At 38.9% G+C, this 26073-nt stretch overlaps 2 protein-coding genes across 3 annotated transcripts in view; both read right to left on the bottom strand.

Annotated features, from left to right (window-relative positions):
* The window catches only part of GAB1 (GRB2 associated binding protein 1), a 131719-nt gene that overhangs the window by 16290 nt on the left and 89356 nt on the right, over positions 1-26073 (bottom strand). For both annotated transcript variants that reach the window (XM_023226000.3, XM_023226001.3), the window contains exons 3-6: positions 16835-17060; positions 11772-12373; positions 10481-10566; positions 9992-10295 (exon numbers count right to left, since the gene is read on the bottom strand). In XM_023226000.3, the coding sequence (XP_023081768.1) occupies positions 9992-10295; positions 10481-10566; positions 11772-12373; positions 16835-17060 (1218 nt within the window). The remainder of the gene's footprint in view (positions 1-9991; positions 10296-10480; positions 10567-11771; positions 12374-16834; positions 17061-26073) is intronic.
* LOC111551920 (40S ribosomal protein SA-like) lies at positions 24529-25651 on the bottom strand. Its single transcript, XM_023226002.1, has one exon. The coding sequence runs from the start codon at positions 25570-25572 to the stop codon at positions 24739-24741; it is 834 nt and encodes a 277-aa protein (XP_023081770.1). The 5' UTR covers positions 25573-25651; the 3' UTR covers positions 24529-24738.

The raw sequence follows: 26073 nt of genomic DNA on the forward strand, positions 1-26073 counted from the left end.
CATCATTCACCAGTCAGATCTTGCCAGTTCCCAAGAAATTCTCTAGTGCCAGTGAGCTTTCTTTTAAAACAATACGTAAGATTTCTCTTTCTAATAAAACTCCCAACCTCCTCCTTGTTCTTCAGACATAACAAAGACCACTTGGTCTGTGTATCTCAAATTGCAGTCTTGCTTCCCAAATAAAATGTTAAAGATTCATCTGTGTATTTTTATTCTGACTTCAACAAGTGCAACATAGTATCCAGCAACTTTCGAGTGTTCTATTCAATGAATTACATTTCAAGATAGCAATGATTTTACAGACAAGAACACAGAATACATATGACTTATTTGGAGAAGTCATGGAGAATATGGAAATGCCACAAGAATAAACTACGGATGTGTTTACATCACATTCTTCCCTTGAATTGTGCTCTGCTCTGGCTAGACCATTCTCTATTTCTCATGTACATCTTTAAAATTTCAGCCCTTTTCTACATTCTTTTACTATCAATATCCATCACTGCTTTATCAATCAGTGACTTTAATTTCTACACAAAGCTCAAGTTAGAACACATTCTCTAAGACTGCCCAGAGAAATGCCATTACACTTAATTATCAATCATGAACATCTATTGAGAAGTTCTTAGGTATTAGACATGCTAACACCTCTCAACAACCATGTCAGGAAGGTACAATTTAAAAGAGATTTTAATAATTGTATCACCAAGCTGGTTGGGGTTTATAGAACTTAAGTAACTTGCCCAGAGTCACACAGATGATGACTGGTAGAGCCAGAATGTAAATCCTGTGCATCTAGAGAGAGGGTTCATATTCTTCGTCCTATATCCTTATTTCAAACCTACAGTCTTTACTATAGTTACTCTTAGAAGAGTATTTGTATTGCTTTGCTTTTGTATATAGTAAGTTATCTCAACTAAATTTTAAATACTTCCAACATCAGAGCTGTAAAATCGTTACATTTCTCTGAAGGGTTTACCTTCATGACCAGTAATTTCCTCTTGGTAACAGTGAAAACATATATAAAATGTAAGTGATTGTAATGATGAAGATAATGTGGATTAAGTAATTTTTAAAGATGTCATATGTTCCAAGGAGACTCGTATGAGCCAAAATCAGATGCAAGAAATCAGTAAGCCTTTCACTCAAGTTCTTCCTCATCTCCATTACCTTTTTTTCTGGGGTGGGTACTAAAAGGATACTCCTTTTCTAGGGTATTCCTTGGTTTTCTTAATAGAACAATATGATATAATCATATTGAGATTTTTAAAAATGCATTTATAAAAGTTACATGTATTTTCTACTCTGTGCAAAGCTTAAGGTTAATTTTAGGGCAGTAGCTACAATGTGGAAATGTTGCACTGAATTGTACTATGTCACTTAGGCATTTTGTTAGCTTGATTTCTCTATGCTTCCAAACTCAATTTGACATTTATGTTCCAGACAGACATGAAAATCATACCCAAAGAATAGCCCTATATTACTTGAGAGAAAGGAGAAAAAAAGTCCAAGGTGTAAGAAGGCCTGTCTTAGCCTTTTCTCCTCCTTTACTGCCTGTATAGGCCAATGTTTTACTGATTGCTGAAGAAAAGTATGAAAATAGATAATAAGAAATAAGAATATTAAAGCAAAGGCAAAAATAAAACAACTTTGGTGATTCTCAAATTCTGAGAGTAAACAGAGAACTCATGTGAACCTGAACCTTTAAGTCCAAGGCAGTTACAACTTGGCTTTTGCTAGACTTGGTTTGAACAAAGAGTGCAACATAATTTAGTGAAGAGCACTGACAACTGGGGAAATTTCTATCTGTGCTTTAATTCTTAGGAGGGTTGTTAATGTCAATCTCTTGATCATGTGATATGCTCCCTAATTGGGAGTACGATTAGAGATGATCTAATTTTACATTTTAAAATAAGAAAATTTATGTGAAGAAAAGTCAATGGATTTGTCCAATGTCATTTAATGGGAAGGAGTGGTTGTTAATAGTATTACCAGAAATGAATTCTGGCTTTTTGTATTCTTGGTCTAACATTTTTCTAATATACTGCTGTACACTGTAACCTCATCACTGTAAATTATTTTAATGGTTTTTAAAAGAAAAAACGGAAAACACGCTAACTAGAAAATATATGCCATCTAGAAGAGCATGCAGCATATGATTCATACCCTCCCTTTGCTTTGTTCTCTTGTATCACGTGAATTCTTATAGAGGAGGACACTTTTAAACCCTTAAAAGCTAAAGCCCTTCAAAAAAAAAAAAAAAAGAGACAATTTTAATTCTAAGGAATTGTCCCCAAGTATGCCAAAGAAAACAGCACTGCAGGCCAGGCACAGTGGCTCACGCCTGTAATCCCAACACTGTGGGAGGCTGAGGCAGGAGGATCACTTGAGCCCAGGAGTTTGAGACCAGCCTGGACAACACAGTGAGAACCCATCTCTAAAAGAAAAAGAAAGAAAATAGCCTTGCAAACTGCATAAAATCTTTCTGTGCAAACACTGATGTCAAGGCAAAATGTAAAGCTAGTCTTAATGTAGCACCACCATTTCATACAACCCTAAGAAACAGAGCAGCAAAGAGCAGGGTGCTCTTTTAAAATGAAGGCCCTGACATGCATCAGACATTCACACCAGAAAATAAAAAATTGTTTGTCTGATATCTTTTTTAAAAAATGAGCACTTCATTTACCTGTTTTGTTTCTCTGGAAGTGATGAACTCGCACTGCATGGCTATATGAGTTCCACTTATGCTCCAAGTGCCTCAAAACTTCCAAAAATCACTGTAAGTTCCCCAAGTTGAGGGAGCCAGACGGGGACTTTTGCTATGCCTTTCCTGTTTGATCCTGTCTTAACAAAGGCTTCAAGAACCCTGGATTTTGGAAAACTGGACAAAGCACTCTCTGAGAAAGAAAAGTGATTTTTATAACATCTTACATTACAGAATACAATTATTTTCTCCATTGTATTCTTAAATCAGAATGAGCTTTCTAGGGCCAACCTGATTATGTTATGTGCCTGCATAAAATTCTTTAATGGTGCGCTCAGAATAAAGTCCAAACTCATTACCATAAATTATAACTCCTTCAGGATCAGGCAACTACAAGGCATCTGGCATTCATCCCTCCTTTGGTACTTTCCTCCCTCCTTTTTGCCCGCCCACCTACCTCCCCACGACTCTGGGCCTGTCTCATCTCCCCTCTTTTTAAAGGACCTGGGCATGTTGTTTATTCTAACGAGAAGATACTTTGCCAGGCTGCCCTCCCCTAGCATCATTTAATTGCCACTCACACTCTCAGACTTTCCTCAGGGGAGCTTCCCTAATAGTGCCAAGAGTTTACTTCAACCACAGCCCCTTCCACGGTAATTATGATAATGTGTTTACTTCTCCACGTCCTCTCCTAGAGGGTGAGCTTCTTCAGGGGAGCAACCTTTTCCTTGTTTGGAGAATTTATATCCTGTAACTGATAGGTGCTTAAATCTGTGTTGTATGAATGTTAATGAACTGGCTTTCTCTTAAAGCTAGTGGTGTTTAATCTGATCAATCTCACACACACAAAAAAGACATTTTTGCTTGTCTTTTTTTTTTGAGATGGAGTCTTGCTCTGTTGCCCAGGCTGGAGTGCAGTAGCACGATCTCAGCTCACTGCAACCTCCAACTCCTAGGTTCCAACAATTCTCATGCCTTAGCCTCCCGAGTAGCTGGGATTACAGGCACGTGCCACCATGCCTGGATTTTTTTTTTTGTATTTTTACTAGAGACAGGTTTCGCCAGTGTTGGTCAGGCTGGTCTCAAACTCCCGACCTCAGGTGATCTGCCCACCTTGGTCTCCCCAAAGGCTGGGATTACGGGCTGAGCCACTGTGCCCAGTCATTTTTGCTTGTCATTTAAATGGAAAAAGGGAAGAACTAAATTCTAAGGGTATTTCAAGTTGGTCATCTCAAATACAGTCAAGGCAGTCATGCGAGGTCATATTTCAAATAAACAGATGTGATCTATTAATGCATTATTCTAATAGGTAACTACTTACATAAATTCCACACAAAGTAGACATTCTATTTTCTGTATTACTACAGGCTTTACAAAGACTAAACTTTTTTTAAGCCTACATTTTTTACTCTTCTAAAAGTTTTGCAGACTATTCTACTACTTTCAGTAAGCATCTCCAAAATCAAGAAAGAGTAAAAGTAATTCACATTATCATTTGTTAATTCCAGAAAGTAATCAAGGCAGAGAAGTGAAAAATTGTTATACATTTTAATGGTCTCATGGTATAAAGAGAAATGTAATAATGATAATTATACTTTGAAGTCAAGAGAATATTGAGAGGAAGAAACCCCATGTTAAGGCTATCCTGTAAAAATGCGCTCCATACTTATTTCCTTTAAATGGTAACAAATCTAACCCAAAGCTTGACTTAAGAGTTAAACTTTAATACCTGTTTATCAAAATCTAGTTACATGTACTGGTATTACTGATACATTCTCCAAACACTGATTATTGTATACTTGTAGTTTTTAAAAAGCACGTTAATGATCAAGTAGTCTTTACTCCTAAGGTGCAAAGTGGTTCAACATATACAAATCAATAAATGTGATTCACCATGTAAACAATTAAAAACAAAAAACATATGATCATCTCGATATACACAGTAAAAGCTTTCGATAAAATCCAACATCTCTTTCTGATAAAAACCCTCAAGAAACTAGACATTATGACCAAGTCTTCAAAAGCAATTGCAACAAACCAGAAATTGACAAGTGGGACCTAATTAAACTAAAGAGCTTTTGCACAGCAAAAGAGACTATCAACAGAGTAACCAGACAACCTACAGAATGGGAGAAAATATGCACAAACTATGCATCTGACAAAGGGGTAATATCCAGAATCTGCAAGAAACTCAACAAGCAAAAAACAACCCCATTAAAAAATGGATGAAAGACATGAACTGACACATACAGAAATGAGACATACAAGTGGCCAACAAATATATTTAAAAAATACTCCATCACTAATCATCAGAGAAATGCAAATCAAAACTACAATGAGATACCATCTCACACTAGTCCAAACAGCTATTACTAAAAAGTCAAAAAACAACAGATGCTCAGGAGGCTGTGGAGAAAAGGGAATGCTTATATACTGTTGGTGGGAATGTAAATTAGTTCAGCTACTGTGGAAGGCAGTTTGGAGGCTTCTCAAAGAACTAAAACAGAACTACCATAAAACCCAGCAATCCCACTACTGGGTATACATCCAAAAGAAAAAAATCTTTCTACCAAAAAGACACATGCACTCGCATGTTCACTGCAGCAGTGTTTATAATAGCAAAGACATGGAATCAACCTAGGTGCCCATCAACAGTTGACTGGATAAAGAAAATGTGGTACATATACGCCATGGAATACTACACAGCCATAAAAAGAATGAAATCATGTCCTTTGCAGCAACACGGATGCAGGTGGAGGCCATTATCCTAAGCAAATAAACGGAGGACCAGAAAACCAAATATCACATGTTCTCACTTGTAAGTGAGAGCTAAACATGGACATAAAGATGGCAACAACAGACACTGGGTACCACCAGAGAGGGGAAGGAGGCAGGGGGAAAGGGTTGAACAACTAACAATTGGGTGCTATGTTCAGTTCCTGAGTGACAGGATCATTCATATCCTAAATCTCAGCATCACATAATATACACAGGTAACAAACCTGCACATGCACCCCCTTGAAACTAAAATAAAAATTGCAATACAAAAGAATAAAAATTTTAAAAAGTGCATGTTAATTTTTAATCACATTCAGAAACTTTAAAAGATCTCTTGAAAAAACGTTTAGAGGAAATCCATCACTGTGCCAAAAGAGCCACCCAGGGAAGCTCTCAGGATTAGTCAGTCTTCTGTATGCTCCCCACACAGTAGTAAGGATCTAAGGCTGAAGGTACTTTAACCAAACTGGTGTATAAAAACACCATACAAAACCTTGCACTGGCTTAAAAAAAAGTCAGTACAGCAATTAATGTTCAGACTGTTGCAGAAAGGAGTGAATGGACAAGGCCAAACATAACAACACAAAGACACCACGTGGGGCTCACACAGCTGCTGCATCATGCTAGACAGGGACTAGACAGAGATAGGGGGCCTTAGATAAGTTTAGCGATTAACGATAGTAGATTTATGTCATGACATAAAGAGAAGTTACAACAGATAGATAAATTTCCCAAACTTTACAAAATCCCCTTTCCATCAGAAATATAAAATTTTCAATTGAAGAGGTCAAAATATAATTTGTCCTGTATTTCCAGTGACTCATCTGCTTTCCCAATATTTAATACAGTATGCATAAAATACGCTTCTATTAATACAGACAACATGTAGCTCAAAACAAACACTACAGTGACAGAAACAGTATGATGACAATATCACTATCATGAATTGGGTGATAGGCAAAGGGTCTAAGATAATTATGTTTAAGTGTTCAGAACATCTATGTATTTCTGCAGCTTCAATTAGTCAGAAGTATTTGAAAAGTTCATCTGTACGCAAACTACAGCAGCTGACATCTATAATTGGGGATATAAAGAAGACCAGAATGTTACCGGTTTCTTAGAGATCCTTCCAAAGACAATCTCAAAAACCAGACATACAGGGCAATGAACTAGTTATATGGAGCTCTGAAACTAATCAAGCCATATTTGATAGAATTAGATTTGCTTATTATGAGTTTTACATAAGAGATACTGAAATAATAGATTAAGTCATTTTTCTGACGTCATGAAATTTGAAATGAAAATAGATTCACCTGGCCGGGCGCGGTGGCTCAAGCCTGTAATCCCAGCACTTTGGGAGGCCGAGACGGGCAGATCACGAGGTCAGGAGACTGAAACCATCCTGGCTAACACGGTGAAACCCAGTCTCTACTAAAAAATACAAAAAACTAGCCGGGCGAGGTGGTGGGCGCCTGTAGTCCCAGCTACTCCGGAGGCTGAGGCAGGAGAATGGTGTAAACCCGGGAGGCGGAGCTTGCAGTGAGCTGAGATCCGGCCACTGCACTCCAGCCTGGGCCACAAAGCAAGACTCCGTCTCAAAAAAAAAAAAAAAAAAAAAGAAAATAGATTCACCTGATGCTATGAATACTGAGAAAAATTATAGGACCAAATGAGACATTATTTTCGTTTAAGTGTTTGTGGGTAAACTGCTTTGAGATCTGAATTTGGACTTTAAAATGTGTTTTTCTTGAAGTTATAGCTTTGTAAAGTGAGTTTATGAAGTCATAACTTTGTAAAGTGAGTTTACAAAGTTTGCCTTGTAATGTTAAATACATTCTCAAGCCTCCTCTCCTGTATCATAACTATTTAAAAAGTAGAATAGTACTAAAGAAAAGCAAATTTTTTTGAATACTATGACTTTAGGGACCTCTTTACTGTTTTGCTGAGTCTATTCTTGATTCTAGCAAAAATTATATGGGTATTTCACTCTGGGTGCTCTTTTTTAGTTCATTTTTGTATCTAAACAAACGTGCCAAATAAATAATGTGGCCAATGAACTCACGATAGTCTCTGATCAGTTCAGTTAAATTTTAAAAGAATGAACACAATCTCTAGAAATAACTAAGAACCTACTTTGTTCTGTTCTATTAAGTTCCTTTACGTTAAAGAACTAGTGCGGTTAGTCTCTAGTGTACTAGAATAATAGCACTTTCACTAAACACATAGGGATGTATAATTATGAAATATGCAGTATACATGATATGTAGTATATATTGTGATATATACATAAAACGTATATCATAATAATGTGGGATACATGAGTGATATCAGACTTAGAGGATACTAAAAGCTAATCACTATGATCTCAGGTCTTTTCTAACTTATAAACAAAGATGTTTCCTGATTTCATATTATGCTTACCACATGGAATCACAACTGTGAAATGTACTGGAGTTTTCAAACTGTTCTACAGAGCTCAAGGGGAGAAAAGAGCAGCAGAGGAGCAAGGGAGGTAGGATTTAAGAGCTTTGCACCCTCACCCAAATCTTACTCCCTCCACATTTATGCGAGACCTCAAAATATAAAACTGTTAGATTTGGAGTTGAAAAGTAGAGATCTGCCACTAACATGCACTCGTTACTGGAAAACAAGGAAAGCACCAGTTTAACATTAAAAAAGATATTCAATATTTCAAAGAGTTCATGACACTTGTATCTCAATCCTTCAGTGATCTGTGTGAACCAATTACAAAGCTATACATGTCCAAACATATTTTTGCAAATCATATGCAAAGAAAATGACCAGTAGTGTCTAAAATAGATTTAGAGACAAAGAAAAAGAAAAACAAAAGGAAGCATTATCCAATAGAGAGTCTCTGATGCTCACATCCTTTCTGAGATCCACATCACAATCACAGCCCTGCTGCCTGGGCAGACTGGGTTGTCGTGGGTGTGACACACATAGACCAATCACATAATCTCTAAGCAATCTAAAGTGAGTAAATAATAAGTAAGGCAATGAGAAGCTGATGCAGAAGCTGCAAGGGCACATAAAAAGGAGCTAGGAGGCAGAATTGAGGCCACAGAAGGGGAGCATTGGAGGCCAAAGCTCTTAGAAAGCAGAATCCATTTAAGTAGAGGATACAGAGTAAGAAACAGAAAAGAATCAGAAAAGAAAACAGAAAAGAAGGTAAGAATGCGAAAGAGAACAAACCAGATGCAAAGATTTCCTGTAAAACAGAAATGCACAGAGAGAGCAGGACATAGCAACAGTCCCCTGGAATTGCCTCAGTTCCTGAAAACCTCCTTGTTGAAGGAGGTTAACCTCCTATTGAAACAAGGAGGTTATCTTTACTTACAAACAAAACCAAATCCTTTTTCTTAAGATACTCTGAGCCTCAGTCTCTTTTCCTCACAACCAGGACTTAATTAGAACTACTATTAATTATCTAAGCCCAGGTTAAGGAGAAACTGACACAAACATTATGCGGTCTTAAAAAGCTACATATAGCAGGAGAGTTTTCAAATGTGCTGAAACACCCTTAGGTAAGCCAGATATTGTATCATTCATCACATTTACATTTACACAAATTTACTTGGTTGTCAAGATTAAGCCACACTAACAGCATAGTGCAACAAATCAAATTGTCTGTGTTTTAACCACTTAAACCCCAATTTTAAAAACCTGGGTAGATATTACCCAATTTGGCTGAACAGTTTCCTTTACAGACTTCTTAACAAACTATGTTACCTTAGAACTTAATGTTACTTATGCAGGCCAGCATGAAAAAAAAAAAAAAAATGATAGACTAGAAGCATTTATTACCCCAGCAAAGACAAAGTAATTCTTAAGAAGTTGTTATAGGAACAGAATGGAAAGATTATACAGTCTCACTGTTCTTAAATAATTATGACAAATACATTAATAATCTTAAGTCTGATTTGATATTATATACTCTAGAGAAGAGGTTACTAAATAGCGGCTGAAGGCCATTATCTAGCTTGCAGAAGTGTTTGGGTTGGCCTGCAATATTTTCTTAAAAATAATTAAATTAGTTGATAGAACTTTAAAAATCGAGAGATAATACATATAAAATCTGAAATCTCTGGCTTCTCCTGAAATACCAGAAGATTTGCCTGAATGGGTGCATCACTTCACAAGTCAACAAAGGATTGTAGCCGAGTAGGTTAGTTACTCCCATTAGATGGGGCTAGGGCAGTCCAGTTTCTTCTAATTCTCCCCAGTTGTCCGCTCACCCTATGAGTATTTTAGCATGTAACCTCTGCTCTAGAGATAGGAGACTTATAAATATCACCTCACATCAACATGTGATATAGTAACTGTTAATTTATAAATGGCAGTACTGCTTTGCTTAAATAAGTTGATGGCTATGGAACTATGAAATATTTCAGAATTTCTAGTCCAAATTCTGTTTTGGATTTAATGGCAGTTAAAAATAGATCTAACTTGGCACTCCCCAAGCCTTTTACTTTGCCATGCTCTCCTTACCTTTTCTGTCTGGCTTGAGGTTCCTATCCACAGGGGGTGGTTCACAGTCTGCAACAGGAACTGGCCTTCTGGGAGGGGTTTTTGGGCTGGACCTGAAGCCCATATGAGCAGGAGGAGGAACTTGCATTCCAAATGAGGAAAAATCAAATGTTCCTGGAGTCATTGGCACATAATTGGCTTCCTGAATTGGTTCTGTAAAACTGCTGGAATGTTGTCGTGGTGGTGAATTGGGATTCATTGGGACGTAATTTTCATCCAGTTCTTCACTTGAAACACTTCCCACTGTCAACACATTTTTGACTTTCTAAAACACATATATATTTATTTTAATAAAAACTCTTGTCACACATGAAAACACAATTGTAAGTCAAACCCATTCATATGGATCTCAGCATACTTTTATTTCATGATATCACTTAGTCCCATGGCACTAATTATGAAGATTTAGACAATGAAATACTTGATGATGCCAAGGTCAATTATACTTACAAAGTGGTTATGGAAGCCTTCAAGTGAACTAGATCTATCACTTGGAAATGTTCGTGGAATATCATAGCAGTCTTGAGAACTAGCATCTAAAATAAAGAACAAACTATCAACATTTCTTCCCATCTCTGCCAGCTCTCAGGGTCATTGGGATGACCTATTCTCTTTCTCTCATTATACATATGCAGACACACATGCACACACATAGATTTTAAAAAGGATGCTCATAGAATTGTATCTTGAATCGGCATATTAAACCACTAGAAAATGCAGACACTCACTCCTATGCTAACCAACACCAATATCTAATTTTGAGTGTGAGTGAATGTCTAAGTCTGGGATAAGATAGGTTATCTAAAGATGAAGAGAAACACCTCTATTTTCTCATTGTTTGCACCACCTTGGGCCTAACTTACATCTCACTAACTTATAACTAGGTTATACAGTCACTTCAAGAAAGGAGTTAGAAATTGTTATTGAATGGTGAAATAAGTACTGATTTAAGTAGTAATCACAATTAAATATTTATCTTCTTGGAGATAGCTGGGGAAAACTCTACCACAAAATACAGAAATTTTAGCACATAGTATTTAGAATATGTGCATTAAAAACTTTAGCTTTCTATTTTTAGGACTTTGAGAATCTCAGAGAATCACCCAGACTCATTTTCTCTTCTCCTCTCAAGGTCTGTAACTTTTGGTTCAGACTCTAGGAGACAGTATAGGAAAGTATACTCACTAACAATTAGTGAAGTAGTAGTGATAAGGGGAAAGAAGATTCAGCTCTTTAAACACAAGTAAAAATCAAAGAGAAAGCAGAATGGCTTGACTAGAACAGAGTATCACCTGTCAGACACAACACAAAAACTGCTTATATAGGAAGGAAGGAAATAGAGCCCAACAGATGTGACTTAGAAGCGGTCATAATGGCATACAAATACAGGAAAGGGTATGACTCGGAGAGGCTTTGTGGCTGGTCCATTTCCTGCGCTTCTGTCCCAACAGAGGGCCTATCCACCCAGGATTATAGACAGTGGGAGAGAGAAGGGCACACTTCCTGAGGCAGGAAGGCATTACTAAGGCCATACTTCTTCAGGGGTGAGAAACTCCAACTCTCTTTCCCTTCTAGCAGAGCATGAATGCACATATACCCGTCCAGGTAACTGTAGAGCTGGAAAAAAATGGACTGTATTTTGTAGCATAATATATTTAACTACACTTAAAAGAACAAATATTCAGAAAAATCGATTTTCTATCATTAACCTCTAATAGAGAAGAAGTCAACTAGAGCTGACCTTTTCGCAATTTGTTTAAATCCACAGTGGAAATGGTATTACTACGTGATGGCGGCATCCCTGCTGTAGGGATACAGTAACTACTGTCAGTGTCTGAGGCGGTGCGTGGGATACTACACGTTTCCACAGGAGATCGGTCATGAGCTGGATGTGGTTTCGGTGGCCGAGGTGGAGGAATATCTGGAATAGTGTCTAGCTTTGATGTCTGTCCCAAGGTTCCTTCTGGAAATGTTCGTGGAATCTGATAAGTATTACCAGGTGTTGGAGGAATGTCATAACTAATAGATACATGCCTCATTTGAGTCTCTACACTCGATGTCCCAGAAGGGGTATTAAAAACATAGAGTTCTCCATCTGCTTCAGTACTTGATGGAGACACCTTTGGTAACACATCATGGGAATAACTCCTGGGCAGGTTATAAAGGCTGGAGTCAACTGAAGCAGATGTGGCACGTGAAGGTGGAGAGTCGTATATCATTTGCTGCTGAAAAAAGCCATTCATTCCATGTTTGCTCTGGGAGGAAGCAGGATTTTTATGAGAAGGGACGTTATCATTGCAGTCTGTTTCAGAAGAGGTGGATTTTGCAGAATCAGCGTGTGTTCTAAATAAAAATTGTTAATGACAGAATAAACAAGGTGAAGACTAAGAATACATTTTTTATAAACATATTCATAGCTTAGCAATCAAAAGGTAGGGCTTTTCTCATTAGATTTTTTGTGTGATCCATAGGATTTAAAGCATAAATGTTCTTTAGCTTTTATGATTATACACCAGACAACAAAACCGCCACCACAAAACCAACAGAAGCATTCTAATTCTGTCCTATATCTGCCCACACCCCCAACTCCACCTATTAAATTTGCACATAAAAACACAATCCCTGAAGCACTGGAATTAAACATTACAAAACTCTGGGAAAGGTAAATGATTAATGCATAGACACAAGGAAAAGCATTTCCTCTGAAGAGCATGCAAAAACCTAGTGCTAGTACAGTTTATATAGTTGATCCATTGGTCTTAAACCTCCCTGTGGCAAATTTGTTGTTCTGTAAAATTAAAAGTCTAATGATTACTTGGTATTGAATAAGGTCAATGTGACTTACAAGAAAGTGACATCTAATTGTTTTTCACATATCTTCCTTTCCACTACTTTTCTTTAACAAACATTTAGCCAACATTAAAGAGGATCGAAATACATGATACAGAGTTAACCAACTCCAAACAATAACTCACTTTGAGAAATCTCATTAAAGTACATTTACGTACATTTTCAGTCTCTGCATTTTGAGGTATCACAAAATTTGGGTATATGACAAGATGAAGCTAAAAACACAAGCACAGTCTCACTTTCTTAATGCTAAACAAGATACCTGAACTACTTCTGCATGTTATCCAAAGTCCTGTAGGAATTTAAACAATATTTCTTTAAATAACTATGATTGCCGGGCACGGTGGCTCACGCCTGTAATCCCAGCACTTTGGGAGGCCAAGGCGGGCGGATCACAGGGTCAGGAGATCGAGACCACGGTGAAACCCCGTCTCTACTAAAAATACAAAAGATTAGCCGGGTGCAGTGGCGGGCGCCTGTAGTCTCAGCTACCCGGGAGGCTGAGGCAGGAGAATGGCTTGAACCCAGGAGGCGGAGCTTGCAGTGAGCCGAGATCGCGCCACTGAACTCCAGCCTGGTGGACAAAGCAAGACTCCGTCTCAAAATAAATAAATAAATAAATAAATAACTATGATTTTTTTTAAGGGCTTACCTTCCATGATTTCTTAATAACATCTGGCACTAAGCACAGTAAAGTCTCCCCCTTTACTATGAGAAAAACCCACACTGTGCCACATTATGCTTTTGTTTTCTTCATCTTAAAAACATCTTAAAACCCTCCATTTTAAACCCTTCTCCCTCGCTGATTACTTTCTTGTTTCACTTACTGGCTCCTTCCTGTCTCTCTCCCAGCGTATGGCCAACAGAGATTAGTCCTAACCTTTTACCACACATGCTATTAGAGATCATCCTCCTTTTTCAGAACTTCATTTTCTTCTCTGAATGCTGACAACTTCCATCATCTTACCAAATTCCAAGTCCCATGTTCTCAAACTAATATTTCTACTTGGTTATTCCAGTATTACCTTGCTTGTGTGCCTCAAATTGAAATCCATTTACTTAAGTTGACTGCTTTTCTGGCTTGCACTGAAAAAAATGACTTTATCCAGATTCCCTAGGCTCAAAACGCAATCAGCTTGATTCCTTCTCTTTGATCTCCAGTCATGCAGGCACCGAGCCCTTCTTCTTAGCCGTGTACTTATTCCCTTGCTCTATTCCCATTGCCACAATCCCAAGTTCAGGTCCCTGTCCCTGCTGAGATCTATGTGACTGAAACCTCCTTAGTGGAATTTCCTCTACTCTCTGCCTCTTTCAATCTATTCATGGGGCCAGACTTCCATAAGATCAATATTTTCAAAGCACAGCTGTTATACCACTCACATATTCAAGAGAAAAACCTAGTAAGGGCCCCTACAGGGTGTGGGAACTATAAGGCCTCACACGAATCCACGCGACACTGAGGCTACTAATAACCTGGCTCCACCTTCTCCATCCTATCCTCTAAGACGCTCTCCTCCTCATTATCTTCCTCCCACCATGCTCACTCACATCTTTTCTTTCCCTCAAGCTATTTTTGCACAAATTACTAATGATTTTCTTCTCTTCTCTCACCAACTAGGTGTAGTTCACATCCTATTCTTCCTATGAGGCTTTTGTTTTCTCCATCTTAAAAACACTTGCACTGTCCCTTTGTGGAATTTCTAATGCGCCTATGCATATTCTAAAATTTGTACTTCATTTAATTCAAATGCAGAGTTAAGAGAAGCTAGAGGAATTATGAGTAATAAGTAAAGCTCCTTGCTCTGACTAGCTTACAGTTAGTGAAGAATAAGTAAAAACATCAAGCCGTTTCTAACACTGCGATAAAACAAGGTATGAAGGCATAACTGGGATACTATAAAAACCCAGAAAGATATTTAAGCTAACTTGGGAGTTTGAGAGGAATGCTTCCTAGAGGAGCACATTCTAACCAAAGTCTTGCAGAACAAACAAGAGTTTGCAAGGCAACTCTCGTATATTATCTTCATCTCTAAATATTTAATGGTTGCATGTTTTCACTTAACTCTTACTTGTAAACTCCAAAGGTGACTATATCTGAGTAGACTCTATTTTATATAGTTTGTACCTTCATAGCACCTAGCATAATATTGGGCACATAGTGGTTACCTCATAAATATTTGCTATTTAACTGTCACTTTTGTAAAATATAGATAGCAAAATACATCTGGGTGATGATTTTGAGCATAAGTTGTACTGCAAGAGGAAAGCTGTGATACCAGTGAAATTATGAAAATAAAAATAAAATATAGAACTGTCACTCGGCTGTTGGCTTCTAAAAAGTTGCTACTGAAAAATAATTGTGAACTTTTATAAAATAAAATATTAGTTAGTAGCATAGGTAACAAAGTTGCCAGTGTATAATTTTTAAATACTCACAGCAAACAAGCAAAATCAAGTTAGAATTTGATATTAACAAATGTTGATTTATAAATTTTTTTCTGCTCTTACAGGTAAAATCCCATTACAACAAATACATAGAAATCCAGCTTTGGAATGAATGTGAGCTGTTTCCATCATCTCAGGGCATGGTTCAGAGAAACTATTTTGTGAATCTTAACATATTCTACATCAAAATTTTTGAACAAGTACTTTGTCTGATCCTAGTCCAGCAATAATCACTTTCTGCATTTAAAAAAATCTTTTTGTCATAAAATAATGCTTAAAAAATATAATAATCTTGTTTAAAAATTTTTTTTCATGTCTATCAAGAAATATACTCTCTATCCAGACCCCAGCTGATTAATACATAAATAAAATATACTTAATTGACTGGTATCACTAATTGTCACATAGCTATTAATGGCAGAGACTGGCCTCTCAATCATTTTTCTGCTCCTTTTAAAAACAGTAAAACAACTGCTTCTTGACTCTTTACTGCCTTAACTCTTCCAACTATTCAACATCAAGGAACAAGGAGGATCCAATTAAAATGCCTTATAGCTTAGAAGAGGAAAGGGATGTGGGGGCAGGGAAGGAGATGGTAGAGAAACTAAGAATTTGGGACAGGCTTGATGATTCCTTCAGTCAAGTGCTGTACTCCATATACTTCTTTCTACTTAAAAATTTGTAAAGGGAGGTCAAGTGCAGTGGCTCACACCTGTAATCCCAGTGCTTTAGGAGGCTGCAGTGGGAGGAATACTTGAGCCCAGGAGTTTGGGGTTACAGTGAACTATGAGTGTGCCACTGCACTCCAGCCTGGGCAACAGAGCAAGACCTTATCTCTTTAAAAAAAAAAAACAGAAAAAAAGGTTAAAAAAAAAAAAAGGGTAAGCTCTGCTTCATTGCTAGATATGAAGACTAAAAGTTTCATAATATTTTAGGAATATATTTGATCAAATTTCACTAACATCCAATTTGTATATTCCATGGAATTTGCTATATCGGGATTTTACCTGTATGATTAATTTCTCACACAGATCCAAAACCACCACAACACACTCACTGCAATGGAATCGTTTTGCTTTCAAAATCTTCTAGTAGAAGGTATTCCTCTCCTTCTTCAGAAACAAAAGATGACCCTTGGCTGGTTTATAATCACATAAGAAATGGAGCAAGATCACCATTTATAAATCAGTGAAATCTGTTAAGCAAGTAATACTGTGAGTCTGTAACAAAGACTACAAAATAGTAGACAGACTTCCAAAAGAGCCTTGTAGGGAAAACTGCTCTTTGTCAAAGATGGCAGAGATTGTGTCTCTTCGATACAATCTCCTGAATATCAGAAATCAATAGGGGAATGTAAACCTGAAATATAAAGCCTAAACATATGCCTATACAGATGGTTTCTTTCAAGCCTGCAAGTCAAAATTTAAAAAGTTTAAAAGATAAGAATCTTAATGTGTACACACATACATACGCCTCTGTGTCTCTCTCACACAGGCATGTATAATTTACCTGGTGGGTTCGGGTTTCTTGCTTTGACAGTTGATGAGCAACAGGTAGTCTTGAGGATCCTCCTGAATGCCAAGAGTTTCCAGGTGTGGTGGAACATTGATTAGCTGATATGGAGGAGGTAGAGTAGCAGAGGATGAATCCGCCTGGGTGGATGGTGGTGCTGTATTTATAGCTAAAGGTAAATCAGCTGGTGCTTGTAAGGAGCTGCCAGGTGGCTTAACAGGATCTGCAACACAAAGTTTAACTATCACGTCTATCACAGTTAGAGAATTTTTGGAAAAACAAAGCTACTGTGGAGACAAATGGTTTCAACACACACAAACAGAATAAATCATGACAATGTCAGCTAAAACAACACTACCTAAATGGCGAACTTTATACAGCAAGTATTTTTTATTCTTGTCAAAGAGATCTAAAGAGTAGGACTCTCTATATATTCCCGCTCCTCTAAAAAAGCCACGGCTAACCTTGCCTTGAACAGTCTTCAGTTTTGAGGCTACGAGAAGGAAGCTGTTCTACAACCTTAGTGGAAGAGAAAGATACTTTAAAACTCCATGATAATAAAGTGCTTCCCGAGCCAACCCAACCTTCCAAGGAGACCCACTTAATTACACAGTTTCTTTTTCTTTTTTTTTTGAGACGGAGTCTCGCTCTGTCGCCCAGGCTGGAGTGCAGTGGCGCGATCTGGACTCACCGCAAGCTCCGCCTCCCGGGTTCACGCCATTCTCCTGCCTCAGCCTCCCGAGTACCCGGGACTACAGGCGCCCGCCACCTCGCCTGGCTAATTTTTGTATTTTTAGTAGAGATGGAGTTTCACCATGTTAGCCAGGATGGTCTCGATCTCCTGACCTCGTGATCCACCCGCTTCGGTCTCCCAACGTGCTGGGATTACAGGCCTGAGCCACCAGGCCCGTGGTCCTGTGAGTAGCAGGGTCAGCTCTTTACCCTGTGTTTATTTCGATGATCATTCTTTTCTTTCTACCTCTTAGCAGACTAGAGATAAATACTTCTAATTCTGGGATGGTGAAAATAAAGTCTATTCATGTTCAAGGCAAGAGCTTCTTTAAGGCATCACCTCTTCCCTCAGCTCGTAACTTTATTTGCCATGTAGTGGATTTTTGTAGTATTTTCATGAAAAGAGGCCCAGCAAGTAAAGTAGTAATTTATTATTCCCTTAACTATGTTTTGAGAGAAATACGAAAAGAGCTAAATTGTACAGAATGAAGCAATTTGAAAACCAGGTGAAATTCTAGAATAAAATCCCGCTGTAGTCACTGCCATAACCAAGTATATTAAAGGCCCAGAAAAAAATGCTCTGTTAGTCTGGTTAGCAATAGAAGGCCATAAATAATCCAGAAAAAGGCAAATGTTCATACATGAATAAATCTGCTCAAATTTATATTGTTATTTATATTATTACAGAAAAGAAAAGGCTGGGTTGAAACTGAAGCCTCTTCAGTTCCCGTGTGGTGGCCTCGTATTCAATCCGTGAGGTTGGGGGGCCTGTTAGAAGGACCCCATCTCGCTTTGCTGGAAGTTTATTTTTCTTCTTTTCCTTTTTTGCCCAATAAATTCCGTTCCCCTCAAAGTGTCCTTCAATGTGTTCCTAATCCTTCCAGGTCATGTGACAAAAACTCAGTTTTAGTTGAACTAAGAACAAAATTCTGCATCATTTTTGGTTCCCAAATGTGGGGCATGAGAAAGGGTAAGATGCAAACCAAAAAGTCTTTTTACCTTGCATCTCTAAGCCTTTTTGTCCTCAGACTTCTGAGGGTAGAGTAAATTACGCCTCCCCACAACTCCTGTCACTCCCAGGGATCGAGAATGTCGGCCTTTTCCTCCTTTTTTTGAGATACACAGTGGTAGCTAAGGCCAAAAGGCCTTTGCGCAGCGGACTGGCCAGCATTCCCCACCATGTCTCTCTCCTAGTAGACACTGAGACCTATTTGCATAAGAATGAGAGGTTCTTCATCAGGCATCTTTTTCTTTTCTCCACCCTGTTAGCAGTTAACACAGCCTTGCATTTAAGCTGTCTTCCTCTTCTCCACCAGGTCAGGAGTTAACTTACTTTAAAGCGAGGCCCCCCTTTTTTTTTTTTTGGCAGATGTTTTACTAGACTAGGAATAAGGATAACTGTTTATTTCTCTGTAAAATTTAATTATGAAAAAGATTTGTGAGGCTTGTCTTAAGCTTTAGCCAATCTGGTGTGCTTGGCATGTCTTTCTGTATGGTCAGTAGCAAACTTTGCTGCAGGCCTCCATCTTGTTTTACGTCCTTGGAAGTGTGACCTATAAACATGTGGCAATGCTTTCTTTAGCCTCTGCCATTTTACAGTGGCGGCCCAGGCTCAATCCTGGCTTAGGCAGAGTCCTTTCTGGTTTGATATATATGTGACTTTTGCTATTTGTTTATTCTCTTCCTCTCCACAAACTGCCTTGATTTTCCTTTTCTGAGCCTTTAGTAAAGTTTGAAAGCCACAAATACTGACCACTTGGTGCAGGTAAAGTTGGACAACAAGGAATTTAAAAGAATTTTCTTAAACAGCACTCAGCTTAATTAAAAATGGATATCCAAATTATAGGTATATTTAAAAGGCCTTTATGTTTTTCTCTTCCTGGATCTTGCTTTGCTGGAAAAGGGTTTTTTCTAGTCACCTGAATTATTTTTCTCCATTTTGCCTTGCCACCCTTAATGCTGGCATGAGAAGGGACAGACCTCTGTTTTCCTCATGAAACCCCAAGAATTAAAAGTGAATAGATCTCTCTCAAAATCTGTTTTTGCCTCCCAGTTATGCCTGCTTATTAGGCCTTAGAAGCTGCATGTTTTCCTAACCCTGTCTCTTTATGGGCTCAATCCGGAGGCAAATCATCCAATTAGGAAGTTGGCAAATGAAAAACTTGTGGTTACTGGGTTTTCTTCTGCCTGTCTGTGTAGTTATATATGTGCTGTTATATGTGATGTCTATAAAAAGAGCTCTAATTAATTATAGAAAAGGATAGGTGCTTGGATCAAATATTGAAAGGGAAGATAAAAGCTGTGGTACTTTTTTAGTTCACGTGACTTTAATCTTTGAGACATAGAAACAGCCTAAAGATCATTGGTAAAATGCAGATGTCAAAATGTAAATTTTTGCCTGGGGTTAAAGGATTATTTTGAATTTGATAAGATAAAGCTAAAAGTTCAAACAAGTTGTGAAAGGATTGTAAAAATTAATCTTGCAAAATAAATTCCAAGTGTGAACATATTAACTAAATTTAAAAGGGTATAATATGGTTTTTCTGTAAATTGAGCACTGAAATAAAAGCACAATAAGGTACTCTTAAGGCACTAATCTCTTTGGCAAAAGTCTTAAGGGGTTATAAAAGGTTTCTGCTTTTCCAAAAATTTCTGAGTCATCATTTTGGCAAAATAAATAACTTAAGGTAATCTGGAATTCTATTTCATAATATCAAGTGCTTTAACCCTCTAACATAATTAACAGGCTTCCCAAAATCAAACTTCAGTTTCAAAATTGTCTTTGCTGACACCTGGCTTTTTGGATGCTACAGAGGGCCCCAGAGCACCCAGAAGATTTGATATGTTTAGGTACATGGGATTGCCAAAATGATGTTTAATCTTCTTCAGGTTATATCTTAGGGAATATTATTATTATTATATGTTCCAAAATTGTATGGGATTTCTAAAATTCTAATACCTGAGTATATGCTATCAATCACAATTAAGGTTGTTATGTTATTGTAAACCAGAGATAACCAAATTTCTTTTTCAGTTGTGTTTCTGACTATAACTACCCTGACATTTCATTACTCACAGACAATTGTCTTGTTTTGATCCTCTTCAAAAGATGGCTTATAATCGGCTACAGAACTTTGACACATGCTTTCAAACGTAGGTTTCTGATAACTTAGGAGATTGTGACATTGGAATAAAGGAAAAATGCACACAACTCACGGAGAGCTGAAATGTTCACAAATATCAAGCAAAACAAGAGTTAACTAAATGGACTGAACTAATAGAAAACTGAAGTAACCTTTTTGACTTTTGCCTGGAACACTGCTGATCCTTGTTTATCAGACTCCAAGGAAACTTATTTTGAGCTATTCACAGCCTTTAATAATTGAGTAAGGTATAATCCTGTGAACAAAGTTTGGAGCATATTTGTCTCTCTGCCTCTCTTCTCCAGAATTTGGAAACTAGTTGTGAGTATTCTTAACTTATGGCAATATGATTGTTTGCATCAGTGCAATAAGAATCCATTTTCATTTGCAACAGGATGCAATTGGAGAAACTGGTTGTTTTACCAAGGCTTTGACTGGAAGGGTATGCTTCCCTTTAAGGAGTCAAGCTCTACTTGGAGAGCCGAATAAAGCCCCTTGGGAAAATTGGCCTCATAGCTCATCTACACAGTCCTGTACAGGGTTCCTAACCTGTGGTGAGTAGAGAATGTCACTTTCCGACAGGCCCGGGAACCACATGTTCTTGGGATCTCAAGAAGAGTGGAGTTTACCCAACTTACAGGTATTTGAGGGTACAAACTCATGGGTGGACTTGGCTTTAGAAAGTCCTATCTGAGATTCCTTGTGGAATCGAGTTCCATCAAAGTCAATCTAAAAGGCCTATGTTAAATTAATTATTTGGGCTGGGCACAATGGCTCACACCTGTAATCCCAGCACTTTGGGAGGCCGAAGCGGGCAGGTCACTTGTGGTCAGGAGTTCAAGACCAACCTGGCCAACATGGTTGAAACCCCATCTCTACTAAAAATACAAAAATTAGCCAGGTGTGGTGGTGCGTGCCTGTAGTACCAGCTACTCAGGAGGCTGAGGTGGGAGAATCACTTGAACCTAGGAGGTGGAGGTTGCAGTGAGCCAAGATTGTGCTACTGCACTCCCACCTGGACAACAGAGTAAGACTCCATCTCAAAAAAAAAAATGTGTATGTGTGTATGTATATATGTATATGTGTGTGTGTATATATAGATATATATATATATATATATATTTTGGTGCACTTTATGCAAATGGGGCCAAGTATAAGACTAAAGTCTATCTTGCAAACAACTCAGTACTATCATGATTTGTTTTTAACAAAAACGAGAACTGGAGAGAGAAAATGTTTCAAAACTTGTCATACATTTGTCATTATATTCTAGACTCACTCGTTGTTTTTAAGTTCTTGTCTACATTTTAAACTAACCCTGCTTATTCCTGTGAACCAACCAGCAATCTCTGGCTGCAGCTCAGAAGGAGCTAAGGGGATGGATAATGTAAAAATCTGGAGCAATATTCTAGTTCTCAGTAATTATCCTGCAATTCCTGTCAAGTGATGGGAATAAACAGGATGCCCATCACCCGGAAGTTTCCTTTTTGGGAGAGTAAGACCAGGGGAGCTAACCAAAGCCAGGTCCCATGCACCCAGATCTTAGCAAGCATAACTATAGCCACCATTTATCTGGGTGTGTCACAAGACATCCTTTTCTCTCTCTTGTTGGAGGAGGACTAAATTCCACAGCTTCACCTTAGCATTCGGCTTATGATAAGGAGTCCACACAACCCCCAAGACACATTTTTGTCTCAAACTCAATTCTAAGCTTTGGATAAAGGCCCTAGGAAATAAAACTAGATCTGAGAGGTCCACAAGCAGACAATAATGGAAGTTAAAAAAAAAAAAAAAAAAGGCACAGTGCAGGTGAGCATGACTTATTCCTACCCATTAAGCCAGGCTTCTCCTTTTATGCATAAAGGCTATGTCAATATCCATGGCATAAATGCAGTCTAGGGAATTCAAAGGCTACTGACAGCAGGGAGGATAGGGCATGTGTGGGTAAGAGCAGATATTCCCACCCTCCTAGGCCCCCGTTAACATAGGGCCACTTTGACACCCATGGGTGGCACCCTGTAGAGGTTGTGGGGACTTGGGGATATAATGATGGAAGAAAGACATGCTTCACTTTCTCTCCCTCACACACCCTGGGTATTCACTAGGAAGAGAAGGGAATTTGCGATGCCTCGCTCCCCTCTTTCTAGATGAGTAGCCATTCACCTTTAGTCTGTACCCCTTTCAAATGCATTCTGAATCCCTAGGACTCCTTTGAAAAAATCTTCTTTTTCCTCCTCTGTCCTCCCTTCACTGATAGGTAATTGTGTCTCTGTACTACGGGACCCTCCCCTCTGATGCATCCTCCAAACTGGGAAAAGTTAATTTCCCAAACCTTAAACTAGTTGACTTAGGATTGTGCTTGGGGGAAGGGAACACAGAAGCCTGACATGCTGGATAAAGAGTAAAAGTTTTTTTTTTTTTTTTAACCAGTCAGGCTTTGGCCTCCCACTCCCTGTGCAAACCAATAAAAGGCCTTGGGATTTTTGAGCTGTCCTTATCCGCTACCCCGTTCTGTTTTGATACATGTTTTCTAATAACCCGGTTTGTTTATTCTCACCTTCAGGTCATCAAACTCCAAACAGTCATACAACCGGAGCCTTGAATGATGGCCCCTTTTGCCAGGGACCCTAGATGGCCGCTGAGGGGGATCTGACTGCTGTTTTCCCAAAACAGGTACCCTTGTCAGCAGGAAGAAGTTAAGACTGGTCTTCGTCCTTACCCTTACTCTAAAGGCAGTTAGATGTACTTCTTTAGAGCGGGGAGTGATAGATACGGGGAGGAGCCTGGCCTTTTCAGTTCCTGGGTGGTGGCCTGGAATTCAGTCTGTGAGGTGGGGAGCCTATTAGGAGGACCCCCTCTCACGTTACTGAAGGTACTTTTTTTCTTCTTTTCCTCTTTGGCCCAATAAATTCCGTTCCCCTCACCCTTCAATGTGTCTGTGTTCCTAATCTTTCCTCGTCTTGTGACAAGAGCCCGGTTTAGCTGAACTAGGGAACAAAGTTCTGCATCAGTAACGCATGTCATTTGGCTTGTTAATTTACCATAGAGAGGTTAAATATCTGCTCTATTTTCTCTAGATAATAAATTATAAGAATAAATCCACATGCTTTTGATAATGCCTTTATGTATTTAACTGTAATATTCACAAATGTACCACAATCATGTTTATTTAGCTCATTTTACAACCTCTTGGACCTAAGAAGTCATATCCTAATTATGAAGCCTGAATAATCACACATTAATATGGCTAAATATGACAGTGTATATCTAATCCCAATAACAAACAAGGATCAGAACTCCTATGCATTGTGTTACATGTTGCAGATGCTGAAAAAATGTTTCATTCACAGGGCAGACACTCACTGATCGCTCTATTTGTTTTATTATTTATTATTATTATTTTTGAGACAGGGTCTCCCTCTGTGCCCAGGCTGGAGTGCAGTGGCACCATTTTAGCTCACTGCAGCCTGGAACTCCAGGGCTCAAACGATCCTCCCCTCGTATGTAGCTGGGGCTACAGGCACACACTACCACACCTGGTTAATTTTTTAAACTTTTTGTTGAGACAGTATCTCACATGTTGCCCAGGCTGGTCTCAAACTCCTGGGTTTAAGAGATTCTCCTGCCTCAGTCTCCCAAAGTGCTGGGATTACAGACTTTGTGTCAAGTTAGAAGAAATTAAGGCAAGCAGCACTTCCAAATCTGTTAAGACCCATTCATCTGCATGTGCAGTTTTGGGATTTGCTCCTCAAAAATTCTGAGCACTCCGAGATGAATCAAGTTCAAAAATTTTCTGTTAGAGAATCTGGCCTGAGTAAAGAGAAGTTGAACCAACTTCTAACTTTATCTTTACTATGCTCCATGTAATGTCAAGTCTTCATAGCTCATCTAACAAAAGCTAACACCTTATGCCAGGAGTTAATTTTTTGTTTTTTTAAATTTTTTTTTATTTAGATACTGATGTTTATTTTCCATGTTGCTTAAGAGCCCGTCCAAGAACAGCTTAAGACCATTCAGTGGTTGCTCCTACCCATTCAGTGGTATGGGTAGGAGCTGAGCGCTCCAGTCTTTAGTAGGGAACTGCTGAAGAGGCACAGAAGGCACCTGCATGCCTTCAGACCATTGTGCAACCTCAGGCTGAGTAGCAGTGAACTCAAGAGCTGGAGCAGTCCATTCACAGTGAAATTCCTCCTTGGTCACTGCCTTTTCAGCAGCAGCCTGCTCTTCTTTTTCAATCGCTTCAGGATCTCTGTAGAAGTAGAGCTCAGGCATGACCTCCAATGGGTGTTCACGGGAAATGGTGCCACGCATGCGCAGAACTTCCTGAGAGAGCATCCACATCAAACCCACGGAGTGAGCTCCCTTGTTGTTGCATGGGATGGCAATGTCCACATGGCACAGAGGAGAATCTGTGTTACACAGAGCAATGGTAGGTAGGTTAACATAAGATGCCTCCATGAAAGGCTGGTGGTCAGCTCTGGGGTCAGTAACCACAAGAAGCCATGGCTCCCAGAAGGCTGCTTGCAACTGGCTACTGAAGGTTCCAGGAGTGAGGCAGCCAGCAACTGGATTGGCTCCAGTGGCAACAGCAAACTTCAGCATGGCCCTCTGGTCGGTATTCCTGGAGGATATAACACTGACATCTGCAGGGTTTTCAACGGGAGCAATGGTACGAGGTGCCAGCAGAAGCTTCTCCCAGGTCCTCTTCAGATGTATGATGTAGATGCCATCACTTTTCCTTTTATAGATGTACTGTCCCATCTGGAAGTCAAGATTGGTGCCACCTAAGTGGGTTCCTGCTGCAAGGAACTTAAGGACATCCTCCTCCTTCATCCACAGGCCATCAAGGGCTCTGGACATTGTGAAAGTTTCCCTTTAAGTTACGACGGGAATCCAGAACAATGCCGTATGGACCCCTCTGTGGGTAGCACAGAAAGGCCTTTTTCTTTTCTTTTTTTTTTTTTAAAGTCGGAGTCTTGCTCTGCCACCAGGCTGGAGTGCAGTGGCACAATCTCGGTTCACTGCAACCTCCAACTCCCTGGTTCAAGCAATTCTCCTGCCTCAGCCTCCCGAGTAGCTGGGACTACAGGCAGGCGCCACCACGCCCAGCTAATTTTTGTATTTTTAGTGGAGACAGGGTTTCACCATGTTGGCCAGGATGGTCTCAATCTCCTGACTTCGTGATCTATCTGCCTTGGCCTCTCAAAGTGCTGGGATTACAGGGAGCCACCATGCCCGGCATTTTCTTTCTTATGTATAAACACAAGAATAGAAAAATGAATTTTTGCATATTTATATGACATAATGCCATAATTTCAGTGGATGCTCATAAATACCTGTTGTGGCGTCTAAAAATGTTGA

The sequence above is a fragment of the Piliocolobus tephrosceles genome, chromosome 3 (assembly GCF_002776525.5).
Source record: "Piliocolobus tephrosceles isolate RC106 chromosome 3, ASM277652v3, whole genome shotgun sequence".
Taxonomy (NCBI): domain Eukaryota; kingdom Metazoa; phylum Chordata; class Mammalia; order Primates; family Cercopithecidae; genus Piliocolobus; species Piliocolobus tephrosceles.

Bases quoted from the DNA above. Each gene is read 5' to 3' on its own strand.
- LOC111551920 (XM_023226002.1), bottom strand. From the start codon at position 25,572: ATGTCCAGAGCCCTTGATGGCCTGTGGATGAAGGAGGAGGATGTCCTT.